At 41.7% G+C, this 17,895-nt stretch overlaps 1 protein-coding gene across 1 annotated transcript in view; it reads right to left on the reverse strand.

The window, feature by feature from the left end:
* The window catches only part of LOC309346569 (von Willebrand factor D and EGF domain-containing protein-like), a 205,064-nt gene that overhangs the window by 129,467 nt on the left and 57,702 nt on the right, over positions 1 to 17,895 (reverse strand). The window contains exons 6-9 of the mRNA XM_081870442.1: positions 11,789 to 11,878; positions 7,365 to 7,500; positions 3,805 to 4,022; positions 843 to 916 (exon numbers count right to left, since the gene is read on the reverse strand). Coding sequence (XP_081726568.1) covers positions 843 to 916; positions 3,805 to 4,022; positions 7,365 to 7,500; positions 11,789 to 11,878 — 518 coding nt within the window. The remainder of the gene's footprint in view (positions 1 to 842; positions 917 to 3,804; positions 4,023 to 7,364; positions 7,501 to 11,788; positions 11,879 to 17,895) is intronic.

The raw sequence follows: 17,895 nt of genomic DNA on the forward strand, positions 1-17,895 counted from the left end.
TCCATGCGCTACTCTGGTTCGCCAGAAGCGGCTTAGTCATGCTGGCCACATTACCCGGAAGCTGTACGCCGGCTCCCTCGGCCAATAAAGCGAGATGAATGCTGCAACCCCAGTGTCCTCCGCGACTGGACTTAACGGTCAGGGGTCCCTTTACCTTTACCTTACCTACTTCCAAAAGGCCACAGATAGTTAAAGGCCAAATACCTGGTTATAGAGGAAAGTTTTTGCCTGGCACCTAAATATATGTATTGAAGGTGCCAGGCAAGTCTCCCAGGGGAGAGCATCCACAAACAGGAAACCACAACAGAATGGGCCAATTCTCATGTTCCCACCATTCAGACCTCTTGTGGAGGGGGCACACAAAACCAGTTTATATGTCCAGGAGTGTGCACACAATACCTTTAAAAGTATTCTAGGCACTGTAGTTAACCCCACACAGAGTTGGAATTCCCATCACCTCTTAAGAAATTGCACCACCTATAGCTCTTTGAGGAGGAAAATATACTTCAAATGTGATTTAAAGGTATAGTGTACACACAGCCTTAATTAAATCCTCATTTGCAGAAGCTATTGGAATTTAGTTAATCTGCTTAATTGGTTTGTTGTTATATTTTAATAGCTATAACTATCATCCTATTTTCTGGTCTCACAAGTCTTTCTGGGTGTGACAGCAAATGCTAGAAACTTGGAAGGCATTTTTTTCATGTGTGTGTTTAACGTCCCTTGGATTCTGCACTACAGCATTTACTGTAAACTCATAAAATAGCATCCTAGATAGCTGAACAGAATACTAAAGCATATCATTATTGTGAAGCCAAATAGCTTCATGAAAGAATACTCACCATCCATCAAATGTGATGATGTGTGGATCAGTCAAAGAGTAGCAGTTCTCTGTGGGGAGGTCTTGAACTGTGACCTAGTTAAAATGAGATGTGTAATGCATACAGTCTCTGAGGCAGAGCTCCATTTTTTATTTTATTTTTTTACTCATAAAACATTATGGGCTGTATTTGACTTTTATGGGTGAATGAAACAAAATGTGACTTTTAAAGTGTGTTACAGGATCAGTATTTCCTGTGTTTTACTTATTATCATTACTTATTTTATATGCACCCAGCAAGTATATAAAGGCTATATAATTTATTTCTTCTAGGTAAACATCAGCAAAAAAACAAGTCTCTCCCTGCCCATCCAAAAAAAGTTTACAATAAAAAAGTTTTTAACTGGAAGTGTGTGAAATCTAGAACCCTGAAAAGCAAAGCAGCGATCAATGAATCAATTATTTCTGATCCATGTCATTTTTGCACGTGCTTACTAATAAGTCATTAGTTTCTGCGTTAATCTGAGAGTTCTTAAAAGCCACAAGAAAATTCACATGTAAGTATGATGGTTGCATCTAATTAAATACTCAGAAATTAATGGATTTAACATAATCATGTTCATTCATTTCAGTAGGTCTGTTCTGGGTATGACTACTGTCAGCTACAACCCTGGTGAAGGACAAAATTTCAGATGATATAAAACTGGAAGGTGTAGCTGATACCTCAGAAAACAGAATTAGTACTGAAGATGCTCTTAACAGATTGCAGAGCCAAAAGTAGCAAAATGAATTTCAACAGGGACAGACATAAGGTTCTACACTTACACAGGAATAATCAGATGCACAAATATAGGATGGGTGACACTGGCAACTGTACATGTGAAAAGGATCTAGGGGTCATAGTAGACCATAAACTCAGCATGAGGCAACAGTGTGATTCACCAAGTGGGTGGGAAGCTGATGCCATTCTAAGTTGCATCAACAGATGTATAATGTCCAGAAGGGAAGAAATAGTGCTACCTTATCCAGCCTTGGTCAGACCCAACCTGGAGTACTGTGTCCAGTTCTGGACACCAGAGTTTAAGAAGGACATTGACAAGATGAGACATGTGCAGAGGAAGATGACCAAGATGGTAAAGGGTCTGGAAACCAAGCATTATGAGAAATGGTTGAGGGAGTTGTGTATATTTAGCCTGGAGAAGAGAAGACTGAAAGATGATATGATGGCAATCTACAAATATCTGAAGGGAAGTCACATCAACATTGGAGCAAGCTTGTTTCAGGAGCAGATTTAGTGCCGTTTGAGCAATGCGCAAGCACTGGGCACTGAGCCGAGGTATCACTGTCTCAAAACCTAGTAAGCAAGGAACTGGGCTTTGGGAAGGAGGAGTGAGGCTCTGACAGAGTCCTGGAATCCTCCTGCCTCCTTCTCAAAGCCTAGTTAGCACTTTCTCAGCTTTAGGAAGGAGGTGGAAGGGCTCCAGGATCCTCTTGTGCTTCCTTCCCAAAGCTGGGCACCTCCAGGGGAGGGGAGTTGCCAAATTTTGGCTTTGCACAGGGTGCCATAGTACCCAAGTCTGCTACTCCAAAGGGTGGGACTAGAACCAATGGATTCAAATTCCAGATAAACATTAGGAAGAAGTTTCTGATGGCAAGAGCTGCTTGACAGGAAAATGGACTATCTCAGAAGGTGGTGCACTTATCTGGAGGTTATTAAACAGGCTGGATAGCCATCTGTTGGGGATTCTTTAGCTGTGATTCCTGCATTGCAGGGGGTTGGACTAGATTACCCTTGGGATCCCTTCTGACTCTACACTTCTATGATTCCATGATATTTTAAAAGTAGGTTCTTCCAAACAAAATTCTCGGAAAATACACATTTTAAAAACAAGTTTTTTACGTTTTTTGAGCCAGTATTTGGGTCTGAACCTTCAAGAACGAGAACAAAGATAAATACTAAATTCTGATCAGATCTGCACATCAATCCAAGATCTGGTCTGTTCATATCAGAATTTATAAACATCAAATTTGTCAAGCAAAACCTCCTTATATAATGAGTTGCTTTGTTAGTGTGGCAATGTGAAACTTTCCCCATAATGCAAGAAGCAGATACCTGACTGAAATTAAGGCACTTCTCTAAATAAAACCAGTTTCAAAACCAGAAGTATTACATAGGTTATATTCGAACAGTAGTTCATTATCATATTTAGAAGCAAGCAATTCTTGGCTCTTTTGACCTTTACATGTTATAGTATGTAGTTTGAATTAAATCACTTAGTGAAGATTTTTAACTAGAGCCTGATCTTGGCTTCATTGTTGTAAGCTTTTAATATAATCAGATCAACTATATATCAGAACCTTGTTAGCAGATGAAACAAATATTTTTATTAGAACAACAAATTTGAGATTCAGTGTCAATGTCTACAAAGTGATACTACAGAGAGTTAAACATTGACACAGAATCTCAAGACACTTATTAGGATTTACCCCAGAAATTCCATTGATTCCTTTCAATTATGGTTGTGCAATCTTAGCTTTCTTGCTGATCCTAAGCATTTAGTCATATGTAAATCCTATCAGACAATGAGACTTACTTTCAAATACATGTGTTTAGGATCATTGCCTTCGTCTGCACTCAAGCACACTTAAGATTGCTTCACACACATTTTTAGGTGTAGTGTTGTTTTTTTAACTTTATAGCTCCAAATGGGACAAACATGTACTGTATTTGAAAATAAAAAATATTAAAAAGTTACGCTCGCTAGAGAGAAATGATTAGCTGCAGTTCTCTGGCCATATTCAGATTATCAAATGTGAAATTACTTGGGGTGGTTGGAGGGGAGAACATGATACAAGGGTACACATAAAGTGGATGGGGGGATTTTCTCTGGGACAGAAAAGTGAATTACAAATACAAAAATAAATAGGACAGCAATGCCTTGGTTAGAATGCTCCTATCAAACTCATTGTTTGTTTAAACCTACTTTGACATCCATTGGTGTATAATCCCGCCAAAGCGGCTCGCTCGTTTGGACAGGCTCCACTCTGATATAGCTGGTGAGGTTTCCATCCTCGGCAAAGTCATTCACAGCCCTTACAGTTACCAAAGCTCTTGCACAGCTACCTTCCTCGCAGGGCATGTGTTCCAGAGCCACCTGGCATGCTGAGAGAGCGATGTCTGGGGACCTCCTTCCCAGATCATCTAAAATGCAAATATATTGGCATTCATAACTCTGTTGAGAAGTTAATAGCTAGGTTTTCTTTTTAATCAAAGGAAGATGGATGGTTTTCCATCTGTGATCAGAATAATTGTTGCTATTACAACAGCCAGACATGAACTCAAACAGAACCATTACATGCAAAAAATGACAGCAAGAAAAATACACATTTCTCTCTCTCTATTTTAAATCTCATATACCACCTCTCTCTCTCTCTCTCCCTTCAAGAAAAGAAAAGAAAAGGGTTTCAGTACTCCATACTGGTAAGTACCAGCACAAAAAGGCTATATAAAAGGCTAGTTCACCAGAACATGCATCACAGCAGAAAAGAAAATAGAAATCTCCTGTTTTACAGAATTCATCATGAGATTGCTTGAATTTGGAGATCTCTTTCTGCATTTGTGAATGACCAATATTCACTATGATTTTCAGTGCTGATATTTTAGCTTTGCTAGATGTGAAATAATAATAATAATAATAATAATAATAATAATAATAATAATAATAATAATAATAATTATTACATACATACATACATACATACATACATACCCCGCCCATCTGGCTGGGTTTCCCCAGCCACTCTGGGCAGCTTCCAACAAAATATTAAAAAACAGTGGTCTGTTAAACATTAAAAGCTTCCCTAAACAGGGCTGCCTTCAGATGTCTTCTAAAAGTCTGGTAGTTGTTGTTCTCTTTGATATCGTGTGGGAAGGCGTTCCACAGGGCAGGTGCCACTACTGAGAAGGCCCTCTGCCTGGTTCCCTGTAGCTTTGCTTCTCGCAGTGAGGGAACCGCCAGAAGGCCCTCAGAGCTGGACCTCAGTGTCCGGGCTGAATGATGGCGGTGGAGACACTCCTTCAGATATACTGGACCGAGGCCATTTAGGGCTTCAAAGGTCAGCACCAACACTTTGAATTGTGCTCGGAAATGTACTGGGAGCCAATGTAGGTCTTTCAATTTTAAATATGTCATTTAAATCTGTGTTATATATTTTACATCCAGCAGCCTCAAACATGAGCTGATTTTTTTTAAAAGTATTTAAAAACCTATTCTATAGGTTTCTTCACATATTGCTTTCTGGCACAAGTCATCTTCACTTTGGGGTGGGGGGCCTTGTCACAGGTGATGGATTGAGAAAATGTCTTTCTGCATAAGGACTCTTATATCAGCTTCCCAGCAGCAGTACTTCATGCAAAAAAATGACATTTGTGTCACTCTTCATATATTAAACACAATACTGACAATCTCTGTGTCAGATAAGGTAAAATGTGAAATGGCCTTTAGATCAAGGATCAGTTAAATAACACAAATATATCAATACTCATGAAATGTTTAGCTGTAAATGCATACTAATATAAAATGTGTCGTATTTTATATCACTGAAACAATCTTCTTCAACACCACTGAAATAATCACAACCCTACATATATGTGTATACTAAGAACTAAGTCCTATTAAATTTGATGGAACTTACTCTCAGGTAGGCATTTTATTAATGTGTTTGTTTGTGTGTTTGTTTGTTTTGTATACCACCCTATACCTGAAGGTCTCAGGGAGGTTTGCAGGATAAAATATACCATTACACTGCAAGCCTTAGGATAGAGAATCATCACAGCTCATAGTCATCTACTATGTGCACATCTATACATTTGAAGCACATTCTTTTCCTCAAAGAATTCTGGGCACCAGGCACACTGAATTGGTGGGACTGTCGCATGTGTGATACCCCCCCCCCCGTCGGGCCACACCTGCTTGGACGTGGGGGTGTCTACCGGGATGCTCTGACGATTGCAGAGGGCAGCACAGAGGGCGAAAATCGGCCTCCCACTTGCCACACTGGCGCTCACCCAGGGACAGTGGGAGATGGTAGCCCCCTCAATATTGGGGGGGCTGCACCCCCTGCCTCAAAATATTGAGGGGGTTTAGCCCCTTTTGCCCCATATACCTGGTGCAGCTGATGGACACTGTAGTTTGACCCTCGCAGTTGGTTGAAATGTTACGTGCAAGATCCAGTGTTGCACTAGCAAAGGCAGTGGGACTTCCCCTTTCTTCCCTCCCCTCTGTATACCCCCCATTTTAGAAGTACATGGGGGATACAGGGGGAGGAGGAGAAGGGGAAGTTTGCACAAGCAGGAGTTTGTTGCACAAATAGGCATGTGTGTGTAGCTCCCTATTTATTGGGGGCTTTTCTGGGTTGTGTGCACTGCGTGTTGCTTCATTTATAATTTCAGCCTGCATCAGATGTTTCTTCTGAAGCATCAGTAGTAAACTGTAGAACAGATTTACAACAGTGTACTCCTTTGAATGTTGACATCTTTCTGCTGTGTTCAGTGCAGCCTAAGAGCTTTCAATGATAAGGAGTAGTAGTTCCCAATAAGAAGAACCACCCATTATTTTTTAACTATCTAAGTAACATTGCAACTGGATCCTAATATTTATTGCACTAGTTAGTTATGAGTACACAGGATATGGCATCTGCTACTGTGGGACAACTTTTCAAAGCAATGATATTTTTAAGCCATAACCAGGCTTCCAAAGAAATTACCCCAGTGGCCAGCAACATAATCCTGGTTCCAATGTGCAATTATCATCATCATCATCATCATTATTATCATTATTATCATTATTATCATTATTATCATTATTATCATTACAGTGGTGCCCCGCAAGACGAATGCCTCGCAAGACGAAAAACCCACTAGATGAAAGGGTTTTCCGTTTTTCGAGGCGCTTCACAAGACGAATTTCCCTATGGGCTTGCGAGTTTTTCCCCTCCCCCCTTTTTCTAAGCCGCTAAGCCGCTAATAGCGCTAATCCGCTAAACTGCTAATAGGGATGCTTCGCAAGACGAAAAAACCGCTAGACGAAGAGACTCGCGGAACAGATTATTTTCGTCTTGCGAGGCACCACTGTATTATCATTATTATATCATTTTCTTCCATACAAATATGTTCAAATCTTACAAATAAGAAACTAGGATTGAGTGGAAGTGATTGATCTCGCTAGTGAGTTTATTGCAGTAAACACACACACACATACACACGTGTGTACACACCTTTGTGTACGTGACTATAAGTAATACCGTTATTAGTCAAATTAGCCTAAAACATTAAGCCAAATAGTTTAATGCACTGACCACAAGCTTTAAGTACTTTCCCCCCATCTCTCTGGTTTTATAGCCAATCACTTTGTCTTATGAAGCCCTCTAGCAGTAAATGATGGCGGTTCTCCTACCTATGCTATGCTCTTAGATTCATTACAGAGATTTCAGGGAAAGTCAGCAAAAGTGCTTGATCAAATGCTCACTGACATAAGACTCTTACCAGAATCCCCGGTAGTCAGCTGCAAAGTAATTTTACAGATGTCATCCTGGCCCAGACAGGTAATAGGGATGGTACTTAGGATTGTCAAAATATGCTCTTCACTATCTTCTGCAATTTGTATGGATTCTGGCACAAACTGGAAATAGAGACAGATGATCAGTCTTACACTGCACTCATATTAAGCCTTGGCCTGTTTTGATGGCAAATGGCCTCTGATTTAGGGCACAAGTGAATTTTCAGTTATTGCATCTGAAGTTTCCCTTTCAAGATGGAGGAACATTTTCCCTGAAAAAAGCAGGCAATATATAGATTTTTAAAAACATTTTTTAAAGGCTAATTTGGGGAGGGAGAATGAAGAGTAGTTTCCAAGTTTGGAATCTCTGAAGGAAAGATAGTCAAAACTTGCCCTTCCTGCCGCTGCGCCCCCAACTTTTGCCACCACTGCGCCCCCAACTTTTGCTAAACTTGACAGGAGCCGGGGCACTTCCTCAAAATGTTGCCGCTTGGCTTCTCCAATCTGGGGAGTGGGACTCAATCAGCAATGTGTCACACGGAAATGCCCTGGCTTTTGCCAAACTTGGTAGGAGCCGGGGTGCACCTCAAAACATAGCTGCTCGGCTTCTCCGCCCGGGGACAGGGAGGGCAAGCGCCACTGGCATATGACAGAATGCCTTCCTTTAGGCGGCAGAAGTGATGGGGCAGGCAGAGCACGGCCTCTTGCACTTCCACTGCCTGAGGCAGGTATTTCCTCCCCACCTCATAGGCGAGCCAGCTCTGTGGGATGGGATCCTGTTTGCACCAGGGAAGATCTCTGTAGGTGCAGGTGTGGCCGCAGGTGCTATGTTGGTGACATATGGGCAATGTCTTGAGAAGTCACAGCTCCGTGGTATAGCATGTAGTTTTGCATGCGAAAGAGTCAGTATCAAACTTATTTAAAGATAGCAGAGCTGGGAAAGACCTGGATCTAAAGCTTTGGAGAGCTGCTGTGAGTGAGAATGCACAATACTGGGCTTGATGGGCAGACTCAGGATAAGGCAGCTTCTAGTGTTCATAACAGGAAAGGGGGAGAGGAGGCAGCCTCAAGTTGCTCTAGAGATGAATTATTTGCACCTATTGCTGTGCTTTTGCTTTGTTGAAACCAGTCACTAAGGAAGGGTTTTCACATGGTGTCTTATTCAGCCTTTGCCTTCCTTATTCTCTCTCACGACTTTGATAGCATGTTAAGAAGATCTGAGCTTGCTGCTACTCCAAGATAAGGTGAAATTGCTATTTTGGTGGCTCGCCGAGGTTTCTGCTTAGCTCTCAAACATTCTGCCAAATTAGCCACCGTAATTGCTTATTAAGTAAAAATTGCCTTAATTTCCTAATGTTACCTTTTGCTTTTGAACATCTTCAGTAATTACAAAATCATTTTCAGGAATAGCAGGGTAATTGTTTCTTATTTCTGATGCAGGAGAAAAAATCCTTTTGAAAAATCCTAATAACTAACAGCATGGAACCGATTTGCTCAGTGCAGAGCTACTAGTATAAAAAAAAGTTAATTAAAATGTGCTGGGCTGTATATTAGGATAATTAGCTGGTCATATGGCTTGCACATTACTCTACTTTCTATGTGTAAGGTAAAGGGGGGGGGGACTAATTTATGCTAATGCATATGCTTTATGCAGAGTCCAGGACCAACCTGAGATATTTTGTTGCCTGAAGTGAAAGGCAAGATGACACCTCCCTGTTCCATGTACAAGAGCCACCTGGGCAGACAGCTGAATCTTATTTCATTACTAGCAGTAGGACAGCAGCCTCCATTGCACTCCATGGCTGCCTTGTGTAGACAGCACAGAGGCAGACAAGACACACATCTCTATCTTTCAACACCTCCCTACTAATCCTCACCCTCAAGCAGCTACGTACTGCTTCAAGCAGCTCCATCACTCAGCCTAATGGCAGGGTTGAGTGTGCAGAGTTTGGCCATTTGTTTCTCCATCTTGTTTAGTACTGGTTACACTACTAGCAGAAGCTCTCTGGGACTTAAGGTAGGGTTCCCCCACCCCAGTACCTGCTACTTTCGAATGTCCAGTTGGAGATGCTAGGGGTTGAAACAGAAACCTTATAGATCACCCTTCCCCAACGTGGTGCCTTCCAGATATGTTGGACTCCAACTCCCATTATCCCTGGACATGGGCCATGATGCTTGGGGCTGATGGGAGTTGTAGTCCAACAGTACCTTGAGGGCATCACCTTGGAGACAGAAGAACAGCTGTTATAGATACCGAGTATATGCTATAATGAGGGATGCGGGTGGCGCTGTGGGTTAAACCACAGAGCCTAGGACTTGCCGATCAGAAGGTCAGTGGTTCAAATCCCCACGACGGGGTGAGCTCCTGTTGTTCGGTCCCAGCTCCTGCCAACCTAGCAGTTTGCAAGCACGTCAAAGTGCAAGTAGATAAATAGGTACCGCTCCAGCGGGAAGGTAAATGGCATTTCCATGTGCTGCTCTGGTTCGCCAGAAGCGGCTTAGTCATGCTGGCCACATGACCCGGAAGCTGTACGCCGGCTCCCTCGGCCAATAAAGCCAGATGAGCGCCGCAAACCCAGAGTCGGCTATGACTGGACCTAATGGTCAGGGGTCCCTTTACCTTTTTTATATGCTCTAACACAGAGTCACTCCTGCCCCTGAGTCCCCTCATTTCTTAACAGTTTCCTCATTTTGTTCCAAATGAAAAACAGTACATAACTGGTTTACATTATCATGACATCACTATCATTTTCACAGTGAAATGGCTCTGGTGGCTTTCCTGTTAGAGAATACAGTACAAGATGCAGAGTTTACTCTTGCTACCCGTTCCCTACATATAAACAAGTGCCATGCAATAGTTTCTTATGCATCTGAAGATAAAGATGGACAAACCATAACTGGAAATGATTGTGCCACATACAACAACCCACTAAAAAAAAAAAAAAAAAAAGGTTTCTGCAGAGCCCATCACATCTTACCATTCTGTCTAACCCTAAGTGAAATGACAGAATGATAATGGAGGGGAAACAGATAGATTCTGTCTTCTCCCAGGTTTGCTGCCAAAGCAAAATAATAATAATTTTTAACAATGCAGTGAAAAAGAAGACACAGTCCCTGTATTCTAGTTTCTGGAGCAAGGGCATATTTTGTCTTGTTTTGGTTTCTTTTGGCCCAGGGGATTCCTTCCCTCTCAGAGAACCATCTGAGGACAGCAAGCCAAGCGGTGGGTGGAGACAGATACAAAAGTGGTCAGAGTATTGAGTGTGACTTTAACCTTTGTTCAACAAATTGGCTACATTCCAGCCACACGAAGTTGTAGGTTTCTACACACATCTCTCTCCACCCACCCTCCAGGCAAGCAAGAGGCATTAGCACAGTTCAAGGAGTTATGCCAGACAAACAAAAACACTTGAGGGGAGCACAGAATGGGGCCTGGAGAGAATTGTAGCCTGTGGAAGGGACATGGGCTAGGGAGATATTGAGAGCCAGGTATCTACTTTTCACCTCTCACCCTGCTCTGGAGTCTGTATCTCTGTAGTTTCTGCAGTCTATGGTGTCATATGAGTTTTCGAAAGAGAGAGATGCCACGTTACCCAAAGATGGGAATTGTGCTGTTAGGTCTCCCATCAAAGGCACTAGGTATGAATCAAAGTGAAGTCTGCCCCATAAATAATGTATTGTCCCATAAATAATAATGCAGACTTAGCATGCAGGTCCTTGTTTTTATAGGCTCAGCTTTTGAAAACTAATCTGTACTACAGCCTCCTTAATGGAATGACATTTGGGGGGGGGCAGTTATTTATATTGCATTCCAGAAAAAGCTAACAAAGGTGGAAAGAAAGGCTCTTTTATGAAATATCTGCTACTGAATGGCCAGCCAAGGTCAGAAAATGTTTTAGTCTGCTGAAATTCTCCATTAACATAATGGGGGGTTGCCCCCAGAGTTTTATGAATGGGAGAGCGCAGCATTCAAAGGATGCAGACGCTAAATGCCAGTCTTCGCAAAAGCTGTCCATTTAAAGACGTCTCAACTTTTATTTCACATTGTGTGAGAGACAACCGCAAGTGCTCAGGCATTATGACCAAATCACTCTGAATTTGCAGAACTGTGCCTATCTACTTAAGGTTGCATATAATCACCTCTCGGAAGGTGAATGAACATGAAACGCTTTCACAGTACATTTCTAGATGCTGTAGCTGTTAGTGCCTTTAGAAAGTCTGATAGAATGATTGATAGAATGGCAGGCAATTTTTGGAGACATTTTCTCCTTGGGCACCTAAGAAGTACACTGTTTATAATCACCAAAGCCAATTTTACAGTGTGTTGTCTTGCGGAGCAAGGTGGTTAATATAGAAATCTCCATTGAGGATATGCTAGAGAAGTTTGTTAAATGAGGTCTTTTGCTGTTACCTTAATCCCAGCATAGAATCCATCGCTTTCTTCAGGGAAAGACTGTTGATCAGGAGAGTCCCACCTAAAAGCTGTGACAGTGCAAAAGACCTGCAATAAATAAATAGTCCATTTTACAACTTTTTTTCTTTTCTTTTTAAATTAAGAGCTTATGAAGAGTGATTGAAGGTGTTGTAAAGGTTTGGCTGAGATATTCTACCCTATGAAGACTGATTTTGCTGTTTTGCCTTTCCCTTTGCTGGCTGCAAAGCCAATGCATTCGCCAAGTGGGAAACACATGGGGGGCAGCCATCCTCCCATATCTTGAAATGGAAAATTCCATGTACTTACAGATATCCATAGGTGCCTTCTATAGCAATTAAAAGCTGATCCCTCATTCTGGGTAGCTAAGTATGGAAGGCTTGGATCAGTTAGTTTTGATGTTCAGAAATAATTCTAGCTGAAACTAGGGCATCTGGTTATTAATCAGTACAGTGGTACCTCAGGTTAAGAACTTCATTCTGGAGGTCCGTTCTTAACCTGAAACTGTTCTTAACCTGAAGCACCACTTTAGCTAATGGGGCCTCCCGCTGCCACCACACGATTTCTGTTCTCATCCTGAAGCAAAGTTCTTAACCTGAGGTACTATTTCTGGGATAGTGGAGTCTGTAACCTGAAGTGTCTGTAACCCGAGGTACCACTGTAGAACAATAAAAGTGATTTGTGGTGATTGTGTAGTGATTTCTGCAGCTGTATTTGTTCTACCCCACAATTTTCAGGCATAAATACATTTTAAAAAACCATTAATGGCAGACATGCCTCTCAAAACACCCAGGGGCAATTTTTATCTTTCTGAAATGGTTAATCAGGCATTCATGTTCCAGGGGCACACATGCAAGCCTTGCCTTCAACATCCATCAGCACTCAAGCTGCTCTTTAGATCTTTGCATGGATTTCTGAAGGTTGTATTGTATTTAAAGTGTATTTGATTGAATGTGCTTAGAAACTGTCCCCACTACTAGAAACCTTGACAAGCCAGAGTTTTCACTTGTGAGGAAGTTCAGCTGAAAATGTTTTCAAAACCCTTTAGAGGCCTTTGTGCTAATCACATGGTCGGACGACCAGGCAACATGGCCAGGGACATGGGAGGCAGGGATTGTGCATGTTCCCTTGTCTCTATTCTAAACTGTTAACTTGTTCAAACAGGGCTTTGATGACACACATATCTCTCCTTCAAAGGTTGCATGCTTACTGTGAGAAGTACAATTGTAACCCTCAGGCCACACATCAGTGCATGCACCTACCTTCATAGCTGGCTTTAAGAGGGTGTGTGCAAGAATTTAGTGATGCTTAGCAGAGTGTTGTCCAGGTCCTGGAGAGAGGTAGTCCTCTCTACCGCCATAGTTTCAGCTGCCACTTTACTTTCTTACCTGAAATCCTGTTTCTAGCATATTATGGTTTAAAAAAGGGTGGCCAAGATGGGGGGAGGTCATTGCAAAGTGGCCACCAGGTTTTTTGTGGTGGCTATGTTTTATTTTGTTTGGTTTTATCAAAGTTGAAACTTCAGGAAAATAAAGATGATTGGCATAACTGCCATGTTAAGGACACCATAGTGCAGGGCTCAGTTTGGGTGGAATCACACAAGTGTCACCAGTGGGATAAGCCCTGGCATTTAAAGAAAAGTTGTGTCCCAATGGCAGTGCATTGGGTGTGGGTCAATGAATTGGAGATTGTGGCAAAACTCGAAAGAACTGTTGAGCTAGTTCTACATGCTTAACTTCTCTTTGGAATATGTTTCTTGGACAACATCCTTTGACAGCAGATGACAAAAGACTGAGAAAATGAGGGGCTTTTGAAATCATTTTGTGGTATGATATGAAGCCTGCTGCTCAAAGAAAAATGCAAAATAAAAAACCTCACAGAGGGAAGATCAGCTGTTGAGTTCAGCTAATGTAGCTTTTGGGTCACAGCCTAATTTACCAGGAAAGAGGGAGTCCTGTGCATTTGCATCGTACTATCCAAATTCTATCCAACAACCTAAGTATAGCTCCCATACAGAAACTCACTGCCTGCTTTCTTAGGCTGTGTTCATGGGACAAGGCTTTGCACTAGTTTAGGTTAAAATAAATCCTTTCTAAAAAGACAGAGATACCTTTTATATCATATGTTGAGCTTTGGTTTTGAGAAGCCATTTCCTCACTTTTACCCAATGTACAAACACTGTCCAAAGGACAGCAAGGCCTATTTTTCAGAAAATGCAAGAGTTCTGGCCAATTATGTTTGCTCATACAGTAGCGATACAATTGTTATCTCCACTGAGGCAACACACCAACTACTATATTAATGGGGTTCTTTCACCCTAGTAAACTCCCCCCCCTTTCCTTTTCCAAGGCTAAACCAGCAAGTGATGTGACTTGAACAAAAATCTGTATCATGTGAAGTGGTCCTTATACCAGAACTTTTCATTTTTGTTAAAAAAAAAAGGATGCAAAAAAAAAGTGTTGAGCACGCCAGGCACTCCTGTCTTCCACTGCTTCCCGCAGTTTAGTCAAACTCATGCTTGTAGCTTCGAGAACACTGTCCAACCATCTCATCCTCTGTCGTCCCCTTCTCCTTGTGCCCTCCATCTTTCTCAACATCAGGGTCTTTTCCAGGGAGTCTTCTCTTCTCATGAGGTGGCCAACGTTAATGCATTTACCCCTTTACAAAATGAATATGCAATCCAAATCCATAGTTCCCACTGAAATTTGGGGAAGAGCCATAGCTTAGCGGCACAGAATCTGCTTTGCAGGTGGGATACCCCAGGTTCATTCCCCACCACCTGCAGGTGGGACTGGGAAGGAACGCCTGCACAAAATTCTGATGAGCTGATCCCAGTCTGTAGAGACAACACTGAGCTAAGATAGACCACTAGTCTAACTTGGTTAATTCACCAACATAGGTCTAGGATAAATTGCTCATATTGTAGTTTTCTGGAAGACCTGGAAGAAATTTGTAAATTCCACATGGTTCCCTTTAAAACATTGGAGATGAATCATATATGTAGGGTACATGCATTGCATGAAGAAAGTCCCAGGTCCCTGGCTTCTCCAGCCACGGGAATCTTTAGTAAAAGATGAAAGATTTATATGATCTGAAGAGAAACCAGAGTATAGGGGTGAGACAAACTCCTGCTTGAAAACCTTGAAAATCACTGCCAGTCAGTCTAAACAATACTGACTTGGGTGGACCGTTCATCTGACTCAATATTAAGATGCTTCCAAGGGGAAATCTAGTCTCACCTGTATTGCACTGTATGTGATTTTGAATGCAATCCAGGAGAATCAAGAAGGGAACTACAATATTTGCTTTGGAAAAGTACTGCGCATTCCGTACCCATTATACTATGTGCAAAGCTCCTTGCTTTTTGAGGATGAATTCTTCTTTTTCTACAACTCAGGTGTGAACTTCTCACAATCAGATATGCGCATTGGTCACTGATCTACAGACTTGACAGTTTGTCACATAATTATTAAGATAGCTTTCCTTAGGAGTTTCTTGCCTCCAGCTGAATATTGGCTTCTACTCTGTAACTCCGCTATCAGAGACTTTTCCTCTCCTTTTATCATCTTATCATTTCAAGGTACGGGGGAGGAGAATGAAAAAGGTACCCTGCAGGCAGTATGAATGCAACATTGACTGACTACTCTGTGGTTGGGTACTCCCCCCCCCCAGCTTTTCAGTAAAATAAAATCCTACTGTCAGTATTTTTAAAACACTTGCAATATTTAAAAAAAGAGACTGGCATATTCAGCCTAAACACACTAATGAGATCCAGGAACTTGAGAAGGTGTAATAACAGCAGATAGAGTTTTGCAAATGCATGGAGCTCTTTCCCTGTGCATTACAGTACTAGCAAGTGGGGAAGAGGATGGCCTTGCTGATGACCACTTTTGATGTGCTTCAGATGGAGCTTATGCCCATTTAAATTTATTTGCGCCCAAGACTTCCGGGTTGGCGCCATCGCCGAATGGCGGACTCCCGGAGGGAGCCTGCTCGGCAGGGGCTGGGTCCTACCGCGCCAGCGACGCGGGGACCCTCAAAAACCATGGGCGCTGAAGCCCATGGACCTGGTGACTCGGCGGGCACCGTTTGCGCCCCCCCGACCCGCGAAGGAGCCTTTTTAAAGGCTCCGGAGCGGGGGACGGGGGGTGGTGTGGTGCTATGAGTCCTCCGCTTCCCCTGCCGAGCGAAGCCGCATGCCATTTGACGGAGAGCGCTGACTTCTTCCATTGAAAATTTGGACTTAAAAGAACAACCCGTGAGTAATTGGGAAATCGGATTTAAAAGGGGAAAAAAAATTTAAATTTGGAACGAGCGGGGGAGGTGCAAAAAGGAAGTCCGTCTCCCCCCTGTTGTAGAGGATTTAAAGCAAAGATTTAACAACTAAGATCGAGAGAAGGGTCTATTTTATATTGATAAAGTTATTAATTTCACGATGGAAAATTATAAGACTGTGCTGGAGGAGAAAAGTGGAACGTCTGAGCTAAAACGTAACCCCCCCGGGAACCGGGAGCGATCCGTGAGAGCGCCTGGTGAGGAGAAATAGAAGCTTTGACAGCAGTCAAAGGAGCTGTCAAAGTTGAAGAATAAAAAGAGAACTTTGTTACGAGGACTTTGCCGGTTATATTTGTTACAATTTGGATATAAATTGTTGAAAACAAGGGATAACAAGTTACTTTGACTGTTGGGTGTGATCTGGAAGGAAACTGAGTTACCATAATCCCTCTAGAGGGGCTTTGGGACACTACAAGTATTGCTGTACGCATGGAATTGAATAGGACTTTTTATCTCCTGGGAAAACTGCAGAAGTGGAACATTATTTTGTCTACAGAGGTCTCTACACCAAAGGAGACAATAGATCTATCTATTGAAGAATGGAAGGGACTTGACGTAAGGTTTTGTTCCTGAACAAACAAAGCCTCTGTAGAGGAACTAGAAGCTTTTGGAATTAGAACATTTTTGCAGTGGAGCAGGAAAAGATACCAGAGGAAAGTGAGGAAAGAGAACAACAAGAATTGGACAAAGCTGGAAGTGGGAACATTTGGGACATCCAGACTTAAAAGGTCTAAAGAAATAAAATTGGAGTTTTACTCTTAAATATAGAGATCTGGATGGAAAAAATGGACCTTTTTGAGATAGAGTCCTTCCAAGATTGGATGTTCGAAATCAAAGACGACTAAAAAGATGGCAAAGACTATTAAAAAGACGGCAAAGTGGAGTTGTGAGGGATTTGGGCTTAGATGTGGGATCTCCAGGACGACAGCAGACACTGATGGACATTGGGGAACGTAACCGGGAAAGGGGGGAGGGAAATCTGGAATCCAAAGGGTGTAAAATTATACTTGGTTCTTTATTTATTTATTTATTATTATTTTTTGTTCTGCATATTAAAGAGGGGAATTCGTGGAAGGGAACAGGGGTCGATTTTAGGGGGAAAAATAATTTTAACATTGGGTCAATGATAATAAGCTTAAAATTTGGGGTAAGAATTTGCTGAATTTTATTTGAAGGAATTGGAATACAAGAGGGGGTGGGGTGGGGAAGTCCTGGAAAGATGTTAACGAAAATAAGGTTTAAAAATAAATGTTCTATTTTTTCTTTTTCTTTTTTCTGTTATATTTGGAAATTTTCAATAAATATTATTTTTTTAAAAAATAAATAAATAAATTTATTTGCGCCCAATTACCTGAGGCAAATTTTCAAACTTTTCCAGCTTCTGAGAGATATTTCATTGTGTATCTCCAGGTGAACCCTGGTGAAGCCTCGTTATCGTCTGTGTCTCTAAACAAAAGGACCTGACCCACACCCCTCAGATTAACATGCAAATCACAACTTGGCTTTCCTTCCAGGTTTTGTGCTTCTCTGAACGTTGCGACACAGTTCTTGGAAGTTTCAATGCATCAAAATGTGCATTTAAAACTTATATGCATATTAGAGGAGCGAATATACATTTATATACCTGTTTTAAGTTTGTTTGTTGTTGTTGTTTTAAAAAGAACTACAGATTAATATGCAAATGAAACTGAATTATGTATAAAATAATGTAAAAGTGACACTAGGCAGAGAACAAAAATCCACCCACCCCT

This window comes from Podarcis erhardii (genome assembly GCF_964252035.2).
Source record: "Podarcis erhardii genome assembly, chromosome: 1".
Taxonomy (NCBI): Eukaryota; Metazoa; Chordata; class Lepidosauria; order Squamata; family Lacertidae; genus Podarcis; species Podarcis erhardii.